Source organism: Zosterops lateralis, assembly GCF_965231275.1.
Source record: "Zosterops lateralis genome assembly, chromosome: 4".
In the NCBI taxonomy this organism is placed as follows: Eukaryota; Metazoa; Chordata; class Aves; order Passeriformes; family Zosteropidae; genus Zosterops; species Zosterops lateralis.
Window position 1 is genome coordinate 36,581,359 of NC_139765.1, and position 13,555 is coordinate 36,594,913.

At 38.7% G+C, this 13,555-nt stretch overlaps 1 protein-coding gene across 4 annotated transcripts in view; it reads left to right on the forward strand.

The window, feature by feature from the left end:
• OSBPL8 (oxysterol binding protein like 8) overlaps window positions 1–13,555 on the forward strand; it is a 396,216-nt gene that overhangs the window by 330,753 nt on the left and 51,908 nt on the right. The window contains exon 2 of one of the 4 annotated variants that reach the window (XM_083859006.1): window positions 10,160–10,263. The exons of 1 other annotated variant lie outside the window; for it this stretch is intronic. In XM_083859006.1, coding sequence (XP_083715132.1) covers window positions 10,222–10,263 — 42 coding nt within the window. In that variant the 5' untranslated portion in view covers window positions 10,160–10,221. Of the gene's footprint in view, window positions 1–10,159; window positions 10,264–13,555 lie in introns of those variants that run through there. 2 more of the 4 variants (XM_083859010.1, XM_083859007.1) reach the window with 2 other exon arrangements.

Sequence of the window (13,555 nt, forward strand, 5' to 3'; positions counted from 1 at the left end):
AAAGCAAAAACAAAAAAAAAAAAAAAAAAAAAAAAAAAAAAAAAAAAAAAAAAAAAAAAAAAACACACAAAAAAACAAAACAAAAAAAAAACCTGCCAAAAGAAAAAACCTATGAAAGATCCTGATTTGTGATCATATAGGAAGAGCAGCACTGACATTTAAAAAGCAAATTGGATTCATCAGCTCATTTTACTTTAGTGTTAAAGTGAAAGAAACCAAACTTGGCATAACCAATGGAAATCTAAATTAGACTTTCTAAAGCTTTTTAATAAACCATGATGTGTAAACCAGATACTATTGCTGCCTGTTTGAACCTGCTGCTTTAAGTTTGGATTTCTAGGGTTTTTTTTCTATTGCAGTAGGCTACTCTGACCTTTTGTTCTTAAATTCTTGTACAGATATCCTGTACCTTAAACTTATGTAAACTACCTTGTAGTACTTGCCAAAAGAAATTGAAATGAAGGCCATTTATTATGTCATCGACTGTTTTAATGTCAAGAAGAGACACTGCTGCTAAAAAAAGAAAATTGAATTGTACATGAGAATAAACATAAGGTTCCTGTTTGAAATATCTCCATTTAAGCCTGTGGAAAGCCCACTTTTTAGAAACCTCTCATGCAACATAACTGTATTACAGTCAACACAGCTCAACTGAAACTTGTTTGTCTGTGTTAAGACTTCTTTCATATTTTTAATCTTGGAACTTGGACTGATTTTTCTATTTCCTTTGTTTCAGTTTAGAGCAGAAATTAGGATTGTAGTTACTCTCTGAACTGACTTTCTGTGAAGTGTATTCATGATGCTCATAGAGGTAATCTCAGTTCTTACTTTGCTGAAACAGCCATTGTGGTTACAGAAAAGTGGTTCTGTGCTGGTAGGTCTCTGTGAGATCTGACACTTTGGGTGTCCTTTCAATTACTATGAAAATTTAAAAGAGGCCCTAAGGTCTCTTTCACCCTTGAAAATACGTTGAACATTCTTTGCAATTCTCAGAGGTTGCAAAATACATAGTGCAAGGAAGGGCTAAAACCCTAGTAGACTTGCCATTAGAAAATTGGTCTTTGCAGTGGCTCAGTTTTGGAGGTATTTTATTCATTTGATGGAAAATCTTATGTTCGTTTAGGAAGTTGGCTGCAATAGCATCTGATGTGGCAGTGACTTGTCTGTGTGTTGGTGCCTAGTTGTCCAGGCAAAATCACTGCAGCTTCTGAGATACAGAAACTTTATGGTAGTTTACTTTATTTGCAATAGGTAAAAAGCACTCACCTAGTCCCATATAGTTTAGCTAGCAATTAATAAATAATTCACTGATCTGTAACACTGTGATTACTTGCCATTGTTTATAAATACTCTCAGAATAGTTTTCTGAAACTTTATTCCTTATGAAGTAGATTGTATTCTTGACCTGCAAATGAGACTTAAAATATTTGTGTCTTTGATCTCATTACTAAAATGTTTAGATATGTCATTTGATGTATTAAAGTAGACTTTTAAGATCCTCTTACTGGGGCTTTTTCGGCACAATGAATTAATTCTTGTATTCTTAACGTATTTTTCATAGTCTTGTGTTTTGTTTTGGAAAGTTCCATACAGAAGAAATCCAGATCTCTTTGTTCTCTCAGGACAATGACTGATTCCATTTTGGCATCAGCATCAGAAGGATTTGTTCTGCCACCTATCCATCTTGTCTGTGGAGACATCTCTGCTGACTTAACTTTTTCATTTCAGAAAAGCCTCTAACAACATGGCTTTTCCTTTTGCCTTGGCTTGATTCCCTTCATTTCCTGAAGTAGTTTGCAGTTGGTGTTAGGGGAGTCTGTAGCTGTAAACACAGTCCGTGCTTACCCAGACTGTTCTGGTTGGAATGGAGGTGAGTGAAGAGGTGTCCCTCAGCTGTTCAGTGCCCCTGCAGAAGTCCTGTGACCGAGCTCAGTTTAAATGATACACATTTTATGAGTGTCTGTTTAAATGTATGTAGTATGTGGGCATTCCTCTTGACAGAGAGGGTTAGGGAGCACCTGCACAGACAAGTCCGCAGGCAGCTCAGAAAAACCTCAGCCACAGTGGGGAAAGAGGTACTAAGGACCAGGTGTGGAGGACTGGTGATCTCCCAGTCCCTTCCAGCTGTCTCTAGCAGAGTGCATCACACTGCCTCTTCATGCAGCTGCCTAAATGCGAGATGGGGAAGACAGAGTACCATGTGGGAGACTATTATTGTTGTTGTTAATTATTATATTTTACAGATTATTATTATACTTTACAGATGTGGAAGAAAATCGCAGGGTGGAGTTTTGAAAGGATATGGTTTGCAATGTCTCTAACAACTTAGTTTTAGCCCATCTTTTTTTCTTCAAAGTCAAGACTGTAATTGGCCAATTTAACCTTGTATTAAGGTTGTGTATGACACTCACTTAGTTATTTTACTGGTTCGTACTGCAGCAAAGTAACAAAAAAAAGTATGTAAAAATAAAATGCTAGATTTGGTGTTACAAGGTTTGAATAAATCTTCTTTTCTTACTTCACAATGAAACATAAAAAAAAAATCATCTGAATATTTTATAAAACTTCATAGGTTCCCACTTAATTGAACAAAATCAGTGGTTTATTGCCTCTCTTATTTTTATGCTCAGAAGTTAACTGAGCGCTAGATAAAAATGGCTCATGGAGGTGAAGTGTATAATGCTGCAGGTAACTAGATACCTTTAAGTGAAGAAAGAGACATTTTTTCCATTAAGACCAAGAACTCATTTGAGTCATGGGAACAGTCTTGCAGAATACTTACCATGAAGACTGGGATAAGTTTTGGAGCTTTGAAGTGTATTTCAATGGCCAAGGGGCTCCAGAGCCCTAGAAACTTGAGCTTTTAGAGAGAATATTGGGATTTAGTACGTGTAGGTGACTCTTACCATATTTTCTGAACTCCTTCATTTTTTTCAGGAGAAGTTTGTTTGTGGAACCCAGTTTAAGACAGTAATTATTAAAGTTGCAGTGGGTATTCATGCTTTTCTCGGCCTTCATTGCCATCTAACTCTCTCAAAAGACAGCTGGACTGTGCCAGGTCTTTTCCAGATGAGAGATGTTTGCAAGTCCTATTCTGAAACATTTCAGCTTTTCTGGATTCTTTTGGTGGTTTGATACTTGATATTTTTTCCCTTCCAAAAACAGCAATACAGAAGCAGAGGAAACAGCTTGCTCTGTGTATGGACTGTTTATTCAGGAAATGAGAAAGCAGGTGATGAAAGTCAGAGTGGAAGGAAGTGTTTCATAAGAGTAGATTTGGTGGCTGATGGCATTAAGTGAGCACAGTGTGCTTGGTGAACTTGTGGCAGTTGTTGATTCTAGCATGTTTATACTTGTAGCTGACTTGAGCATTCAGACATTGCAATTCAGGGTTGTAACTATGCAGTTTCTCATCTATGACTTCCATATATAATTACCGATTTTGTCAAGCTCTTCTGTTTGGACTGACATCACAGTAGAAGGAATTAACCCAGAGATTTACTCAACTCTCAGATTTGTCTTCTAGAATTGCAGAATACAACCAGTTCCTAGTTCTTCTGAGTTATTGTTAGTGTAAGATGCTTAGTTCAAGAGTTGAGAAAAACTTGTGATATCTTTGTTTACCAGATCTTTTGCTGAAATTTTTGACCCTGTTGTACCTCCTCCATTTTTACCAGTAACTCTGCTTCAGTTCCTGCTTTCTTGGAACTGGTCTCAACAAACACAGGGTACTTGGCATGCAGTGGCACTGTGTCATGTGCAAGAAGCTGGCCTGATCTGTAGCTTGATAATGGAGTGTGCTTGGTGTGCAGACTTGTTAGCTGAGAAAGATGATCCGTGGACTTGAGCGACAACCAGGAGGCTGCTCTTCCTCTGGTGCACTGTATTCCAAGAGCCTTGAGAGTAAGACATGTTACCTCTATTGTCTTCTGTGCTATTGCTGCTCCCCCGCTGCACAGAGCAAAGTGAAAGTGCCTGCAGCAGTCATACAACAGCCTGAAAGACACTTAGATTTTTTGAGAGCCTTGATCACCCTAGTTAGATTTAGGGTATAGATTTCCTTTAATCTCTTTAAACTGATCCTACACCTCTTAGGAGTTAAAGGTAGCTATAACTGTTATAGTTAGCTCTTAATATCTAGGGAACTTGTTCTTTTTGGTTTGTTTTAGCACTTAGATACCTTTGTCAAGAGTATTACCTTAAACTTCCTTGTGGACCTTACAGAACTGCTTACCTGGAGTTCACCTGGTTATCCTGACAGAGAGTTGAACATGAGTCAGTAACATGCCCTTGCATAAAGGAGATGCATGATGTTCCTGAGTCCTTTAGACAAAGCGTTGCCAAACAGGCTGAGACTAGGGATCCTTCCTCTCTACTCAGCACTGTTGAGTTCACAATCTGGGGTGTTGGGTACAGTTCAGGGCTCCTGAGTGCAAGAGGGATGTGGATGTGCTGGAGAGAGTCCAGTGAAGATGATTGAGGGCCTGGATCATCTCTTGTGTGAGGAAAAGCTGAAAGAGTTGTGTCTGTTTAGCCTGGAGAAGAGAAGGCTCAGGGGGAACTCATCAGTGTGTATAAATACCTGAAGGGAGGATATGGATGTGACCGATACAGGTTCTTTCCAGTGGTGCTCAGTGATGATACAAGAGGCAACTGGCATGAACAGAAACACAGGAAGTTCCATCCCAACATCAGGAACACTTTTTGACTTGAAGGGTGACAAAGAACTGACTTCAGTTGGCCAGGGGGTTTGTGTAGTCTTCATCCTTGGAGATATTTGAAAGCTGTCTAGACATCCTTCTGCAGAAGGGGGCTTGGGAAAGGTGACCTTCAGAGGTCTTTTCCTACCATGACCATTCTCTGATTCCCTGTGAGATAGCATTTGTTTAGTACTGTTGTGACTCTGCTTTCTGGCAAGGACCTAGGTGAATTTTTATCCTTCCTGACATCAATGTAAACAACTAGTTCTCTTTTCTTCTAGTGCACCTTGCCCTTGCTTGCTCCCACATTGATCTTTAAAGTCAATGTATGATTGTGTCATCTTTAAAAAAAATTGCAGTATATTCTTATCTGATACTTATCTCAGGCAATTTAAATGCTACTTCTTTTAGGCTTTAGGGAAAAGAAGGCAGGCATCCAGCAGAGCTGAGGTCAATTTAAAGGTCAGAGCCCAGGAGAACACTTCCCCTCCGGAAAGGCTGGGTCAGAAGGCAGCAGCAGTTCCACCAGGCAGCCGGTGGTAGGTCATGTGAGGCTGGGCCTTGCCTGTGAGGTTTGGTGCTGGAGTGCAAGAGGGTGCTGTGATACTGTAACAGATCACAAAACAGGATCGCAGTGCGAGTGCCCTGTCTAATGACCACAGGTGATAGGGCCTAGGAAGAAAGCGAAAACCTGCCTGTATAGTACAGTGTGCAGGCGTTAAAGTAACTTCATCCATTGACTGAAAAAAATTGTATTAAATTCAGGGGTCATCTCTACCACTTGCACTTTGTGGCTGAAATTCAGGAATTTGTGTGGGGACTCTTGATGGAACTCTCCAGATTCAGTGAAGTGTTTGAACTGAAGCTAATCTTGTGTGGGAGAAGGGGAGGAAGAGTTCTTTGTGAATTGAATTATGATTTAATGTTATAAATATCCCACCAATAGGGTATTACTGCCACGGTGTCAGGGCTAAACTCTCTTGTGCCTGGACAAATACCATGTTTGGTGGTGAGCTCTTGTTATGCTGGGAGAAGGGCCTTGCATTGCCTAATAACCCCTTTATTTAAACATACCCTGCAATAAAAGCTTACCCAATCTGGTTAACATAGAGGATACGTAAGTCAATGCAGAACACTGCCATATCCACTTCACTGATCTCTATAGGACTGAACAAAAGCTTGCTGCCACAGTTTCTGTCATGGCCAAGGCACCCAAGTTGTGCTGCTTTTGATCTGTGGTCTGTGTAACTGTATCAAAGAGAATATTGGGTGACAGTATTGTATTGATACATCCATTTTATGGCTTGTGAAATTATTTTTTTAATGGATGGGAGTTGTCTTCTTCCCTCTTCCCATAGGATTTTTTCAGCATGCATGTGTATAGATAGTTAGAAAAGATCCTGTTCATTCAGAGTAGTAGTTTTCATTGGTGCATATTTTTCTTTCCTTCTATGAGAGACCTAAGGGGGATTTTCCTATTCTCAAGGTGCAGTGAACTGAAAACCAAATTGTTACAACAACTACCAGTGGCTGAAGCGGTCCGTTAAAACCATGGAACCACAGAACGGTTTGGGTTGGAAAGGACCTTAAAAACCATCTAGCTCCAATCTCCCTGCCATGAGCAGGGATACCTTCCACTAGACCAGGTTGCTCAAAGCCCCATCCAACCTGGCCTTGAACACTTCCAGGGATGGGGCATCCACAGCTGCTCTGGGCAGCCTGTTGCAATCCCTCACCACTCTCACAGTAAAGAATTTCTTTCTAATATCTAATATTAAATATAAACGTTGTGAAAGAGGAGCAGATCTGAGAATGACCTGGTGGACTGACCTGCTTCTTTTGATGCAGCCCAGGATACAGTTGTCTTTCTGGGCTGCAAGCACATGTTGCCAGGTCATGTCTAGTTTTCATCCACCAGTATCCCCAGTTTCTTTTCCTCAGCACTGTTCTTAACGTATTGTCCACCCAGGCTTGGGTGTTGGTGCTTGCAAATGTTTGTCCTGGGCATAGCCCCAGCCCAGGTGCAGGACCTTACACCTGGCCTTGTGGAACTGAGGTTCACACAGACCCTACTCTGAAGTGTGCCAAGGTCTCTCTGGACAGCGCCCCTTCCCTCCAGCTTGTCAGCTGCACCACTCCACCTCCAGTTTGGTATCATCAGCAAAAATAAGATGGAATACAGGTGTTAACAAGACAAGTTATGGAGTGTGTGGTAAGGGGAAAGCATTTCCCTTTTGCTTTAAAGGTATGTTTTTGACTTGTTCAACCTTCTTCACAGTTAGAGAGAAAGCTTATTTTGTGGCAAGATTTATCCAATTGGTACAGTGCTTTAAAGTAATTAATACCTTTGTGAGTGCCTGATTGTATCCATTGTCTATAAAGGAAAAATAGCTGACTAGCTGGATGCCATTATAGAGTTATTTTCCAATAATTTCATTTTGCATGTGCCCTCCTGAAACACTTAAGCTTTTAAGAATTAAGATTGTGAAGGAGCATTTGTTAATTAAAACCTCTAACTGAACGAACTGCAAACACTTGTGAATGTAACAGAGAGTAGCAAAAGCATGTCATGAGCATTCCCCAAAAGCCAGCACCTTCCCCCCCACCCCCCAAATCAATAAAATGATACATTTGGGGTTCTATCTTCAAATCTAATGGTTGTATTAGCTAAAGTGAAAGGAGCTTGCTTGCTTGCTTGTGGAAACACCCTTCATAATAGCCTGGCTGCCTTTACAAATAAGAAAATTCCCATTCCCTGCATTGGTTGGAAAACTGTTCCAAAGCCTTGGGGCTCAGATGGTTAGAAGCATTCTGTAATTTTCAAAATAAATCTGTTCTCCAATTTCATACTTACTTGACTCTTTGGCAATATCGTTTTGCTGAGAGAGCCCTTCTCCTTCCTTTGTATTTATTTTGGCATATAACAGAAGCAATGTTGTTCACTTTCAGCCTTCATTTTGCCAAGAAAAATAAGGCAAGCTGGCTGTCTACTCATAAGCTAAACAGCTTGGGGGAAGGTAGTCCTTAACCATTTCTGCACCTGCTTTACTGTTTAAACATGAACAGGTAGAATTTTTTCCTTCCTTTTCCCGGAAAACTTCTCTGCAGCCTTTGGGAGCGTGCTGAATTATGAGTCTTGGGGACTGCAAGTGCTCATGAATGCTAAGAATTAGACCTTAGGGTACCTGTCCAATGGTACTGCTCTTAAGATGAAGATAAGGAAGGCTGTGTTCATGTGAACAGATAGAGGAGCAGAATACACCAGGAGCATTGACAATGAAAATTAAGAGATAAAAGATGTTAAATATAAAAATGGATTAAAAAGTGTTTTAAGCTGAATGTTCCTGTCAGCAAAGATCTGTTCGTTCAGGTAACTTGAGTATGGTTGCAAGTTTGTGTAACTAAAAAAAGCTGAAAAACTGCTTTAAATAGCAGTGCTCGCATCTGTTTGTAATGCCACTCATTTTTCATCCTATTTAAAAGAGTTTGGTGTTTCTGCAAATTGAATATGCATGCAGTCTGGTGTTGCTGAATTTCCTGCTAATAAGAGAACCTAAAATGGGTGTGTGGGGGAAGAGATGACAAGAAACAGACATCAAAAATCATCACCCACTTCTGCATCTCCTGTTGAGGTGTGGAAGGTAAGGGTCGCCGAGCCTGCTGCTCTGGGAAGCAGAGCTTTAGGGTAAATTCCTCTTTCTGTGATAATGGCATCTTTCCTTTTATTAATGCAGATTAGTGACTTGTAATCACCCCATTCAGATGTCTGCTGTTTATAATTTACATGAGAACATCTAGCCATGCTTCCTGGTTATGTGCTGCCTCAGATAATCACTCAGGTGCTTGAGCAAGGTCCTCCTCAGTTCATTGGACTAAGTCATAGAAAACTTTTAACTTTGCAATTTTGTTAGCACACAGTCATTTTGTTAAACTATTTTTAATGGTTCCTTTTGTGGTTTACTGGCATATGTTACTGTAATTAGCTAGAGTGTATTAATGCTGTATATTTTTTCCTAGGGGAAATTCTAACTTGCTTTACATAATACAAAACCATAAAAACAATTATAATAAAACATGGAATGCAGTTGAATAAATGGTTATTCTTTTTAGTGAAATTTGCTTTCTTGAGTGTCTATTTCCTGAGACAGACCTTGAACCAGAAGATCCTGTATATTCTGGTTATGTTTGCCTTTCTCCCATCCTCCTGCATTCAGGATGTTCCTTAGGTTCCCTGGAGGGACTGTGATGTGTCTTCCCATCTCACCCTTCTGTCTTCACTTATCTGTTTTTACTATACCTTGCCATTAGCTTGATGCACAGATTAAGCACAGTATGCTAACATTATAGTATATATATAAAAAAAATCACCATCTCGCTGCTACCCCTGCTTTTGCACAAGTGTTGGTTTAGCAATTGAATTTGTAATTTCACTGCTTCCTGCCCCCTCACCCCACCCAAGACAAAAGGAAAGAAGAAAATTGTCCTTGGGCTAAATCTCTGATCAAACAGTTGCTGTGGCTGGCAGGAAGGGCAGAGTGAGCACCGTTGTGAAGGGTGGGACTACAAGGTTTTCTCCCTGAGTGATAACTGGCTGTACTGTTTCAGACAGGTAAGCACACAGCCTCCTCATCCACTGCAGTCTTGTTTGATGGAGGTCTTGGGGAGACACACACAGTGATGGGCTGTAGCTGGATATCTTAATCTGCATCCCAGTTTGATCTGCACCTCTCCTGAAATTTGCTTACATCAATGGTTAAAGCACTTTTTTCAGCCAGATTTTGCTTGATACCATGGGGTGTGCTTGTCTCGCTAATGGCTTTAAATATGCTGTGAATGCTAAGATTCATTGTAGGTTTCATTCTCTTCTCTTGCAAAAGAAAAGTAAATAGGAAATGCCTAGAGAATGAGGCATTGCTTTCTGGCTGTGTGTGGTGACCCCTAGATGAGTGCCTGCTGTGCCACAGAAGGTGCTGGCTTGCACATAATTTCTGTGTTTTGGTTCCACAAAGCAATACATGGCTGTTTCTGGAGTTATGCTGGGAAGCCCTCAACTCTGGCTTCTCCAGAACAACTTTGTTTTGTACCCAAACAGTTGGTGTGCACATGCCTGTGGGGCGGGAGTGGTGTGCTGCTGGGAACTCTGGAACAATGGGAAATGCAAGGCAAAATCTGTGGTGTTTTTTTTTTGTTTTTTTTTTTTTTTTTTGCATAACTCTTTCTTATTTGTAGAAGTAAGTGCTTGCCTCTGTGAATAGTTTTTGTTGTGGCCATTTTATCTGAAACTATTCTCTCTATTTCTAAGTCGATTTCTCTGGGTAAATGTTCATGTTTCGCAAGGTACTGTGAAACACAGAGGTTACCATATAAGACTATTAAGCCTCTTAAAACGGAGGGAAGAAATTTTCTACTGGATTTCAGCCCTGGGAATTAAATTATTGAATTTTTCTTTTCCTCTCTAGGATCTCGAGCAGCAGGATGGAAGAACTCTAACTGATAGAGTCAGAGGACAGGCCCTTTCGACATGGAGAGCGTTTTAGTTGATGGGGAACTGGACAGAAATTCAGTGAGTAACTTAAGTATGCCTTTGTGTAATGAGATGAATGTGAAGCTGCTTTTGCAGGGAGAGGGTTAAATGACTTGAATCTGTTCACTTTTGGTTTGAATTGATACTTTTCTGGTGAATGCATTTGGAATATCATGTAGTATTATGTATAATTTACTAGATTCTCATGGCAGGAGGGCCGAATGTCAAAAAACTTTCAGATTCGTGGTTTGATATTTGGATTTTGTCTCAGAGTCCCAAAGGAAAAAGGTACTCTCAGTCTAATTGGCACTTTGCTAGTTAGTAACAACAGACAACAGAAGAAATAATGTAGTTCTTGGTGGAATGAGGAGCACAAAAGACAGGAGGAGTGGTAATTATGTTATCAGAATAATCTGAGGTGTAATTGTTGATAATATTTTTATAAAATTTCTGGGGCAGTGAAGCTCTTTCTAAGCAAAATTAAAACCAGGAGAAGCTAGTGAGTACTATCGTGCTTCTTCTTCATCGTCATCATCATCATCAATGTTGAAATCATTTAAGTGTTTGGTTTTTCTGCAAGCTGTGTCATGTAGAAGCTCTTGAATAGCTGAAGCAGGAAATGTTTTATCGTTTCCAAAGCTCTGCCTCCCAAAAGCAAAATAGGATATGTTTTTCTGTAACTGAGGTCAAGGTCAAATTTAACACCTCATTACTGACAAGCTTTATTTGTGATAGTCAACTACTACATGAACCTATTAATTTGATCAGGTGTTTTATTGTTGTTTGTATCTTAAGTGATGGGTTTGGAGACAAACTGTTTTGCAGTGCGTTAAGAAAATTCTTGCTTTCTGTAATGAGCAAATTCATTGGTTTGCTGCATGGCCCATGCATTTATATCCCAGATGCAGCAAGCTATGAGTGTCAACTGTGCAGTAGGGTATTTTCATTTAAAAAAAAAAATGTTGTCAGTTCAGTTGCTATGCTCCTTATTTCATCAAAATGTGTAAAAAAGTACCAGTCTACAAAACACTTCAAAGTAACATAAAATGTGCTACTTTTCTTTTTGTGACCTGCCTTCAGAATAGCATGGTCTTAAGATGATACCTCAGAATGAGTCTGTTTTACCAAGACTCCTTTAGAAGAATGCTAAGTGTAAGGATAGATTGATTGCCTTTCATCCTACGTTCTTCTAAAGTGTCATCTCAGAATAGTATTTTTTAACTGATGGTATATTGTCATAGGCTACTTTAAGCATTTCTTATCAAAATATTAGCCAGTGGAGTGTCTGTCCAAATTGCAGTTACAGTGTCAAGTTTTGTGTGTTGCACTACAGGTGTTAAGAATGCTTTTGAAAGCTTATTTCATAGTCTAATATACCTCCTAGTGCATATCATAGTAAAAAAAAGTGCTAAAAATTAAATATTAGAAATACCATATTTGAGTAATGAGTATTTTAAGAGAGACTGTCCCAGCAGTTTTGTAGTCCTTTAGTCAATGCAAATCCTGACACTTCCCAGAAATTTAAATTTAAATAAAATCATGTTTAGAATTTTTCAGTATTCCAGACTTGTAGGTGCAATCTGTTTGTTTGGGGTTTTTTTTTTTGTTTTTTTTTTTAAGTTCCATTGTTATGATAAAATTCATAAAATACATGTGTTGCACTTGCATGAGAAATACTCAAACTCTTTTCTCTGCTTTTAAGTCCTTTGGGATGTTTCTAGGAGGTATCTGAAAAAATCTTTCTTAGAGGTGTCAGCTTTCTAATTTGCTTTTTTGGCTTGCTTATAAAAGAACAAAAGATGAGGAGATCACAGACCTTAATGCTGTGCTCCTTCCTTTTCAGAATCAGTATACAGAGAAAAGTCTTATATGAAATGCTCTTCCTGTCTAGCAATTAGGTTGATAAGTACTGAGCAGAAATTTGAAAACAAAAGCTGTGACAGCTCAGCAAACTATTTTTGTAGTCTGACACCATTAAAAAGTGCAAAATAACAAATGCTTTGAGTTCTTGTTTGAGAACAACTTTCGTTTACTTTTCTATAAAATAATAAAAATTAATAATAAAAAAAACATTTAATCAAGTCTCACTGCCCTAGAACTTAAAACATTACATGGAAATGTATGGTATAAACCATTCTTTTTTTGTAATATATTTTTTAGTAATTTTTAATCACTTTCAATTTTCACTAAGGCATATATTTAATAAATAATTTGCCTGTGATATAACTTGTACAGTCAGTGTCAGTCCTTGCTGCTTGATACATCAACAGACGTAAAAGCACTTTTTTTTCCTTGAAGCATTGAATAGAGGTCCTTTTTATTGATCAAATTTGTAGGTTGGGTCAGTGGTCCTGAATTTAAATCTAACTGGATTCATTTTACTGGTTTACACATATCAGAGACTGCCTTCAGGTAAAGTCTGTCTTCAGCAGGGTGAAAACTCAAACTTGGCCTTAGAATGTTCATTTAAACTATTAAAAATTTAACTGTATGTTTTGATTGTAAAAACAGTGTTTTTAAAAAACTTTTGTATTACAAGATTCAGACATGCTAGCGTGACATATGCTTTTGCTTTTACCCTAATAATCAACAGTAAAAGGATTTTGTTTTTTTAGAAGAACTTGGCAGATATAACTTAGTTTAGTAGTAGTTGTTATAAGCTTTATTTCTGAGAAATGAACATCTAAAACTAGTGCTTTTTTGAAGCACGTGAGCTGTCTTTGTATGAAAACAATTACAGCTGCTGTTTCATGTGGTGTTTTATATTGCTGGATTTATATTGCTGGTTTTACTTCTAAGTCTTAGTCAAAAACTTTATTGGGAGGAGGACTAGGCTTCATATATTTTGGTAGCAACATTTTAAAATAATTGTGCACTGTAGAAATGAAATCGATCACGTAGTGTTGAGAACCTGTCAAAGGACTTGTTCTGTAATCTGTAATCAAAGTCATCGATTATATAATGTGAAAACCAGGGTAGGCTGTGCCTCTGGGAGTATGTGTATGATTCTCTTAATTTTGTATATTTGGAAAAAGAGTCGTGGGCAGTGATGGACAGGAATGTCCTGAGAGCATTCTTTTCAGAGGAAACACTGGAGTAGTAAAGCTGTCATGTTTTGTTCCCTTAGTTGTTTGGAACCCCAGTCTGCAGTGGTATGAATTGCAGATGATAGAGGGGAGGGGCAGTAGGCCATTGGAAAATGAACAGGTCTATTTGGCCAAAACAGTCACATTTCAGTACCTTTGTATCTCACACTGATGTTTAGAAATACATATTCTTCAAGTTTTAGATAAGAACAGAGACCCAAATACCTCTGATGAAGAGAAGGGAT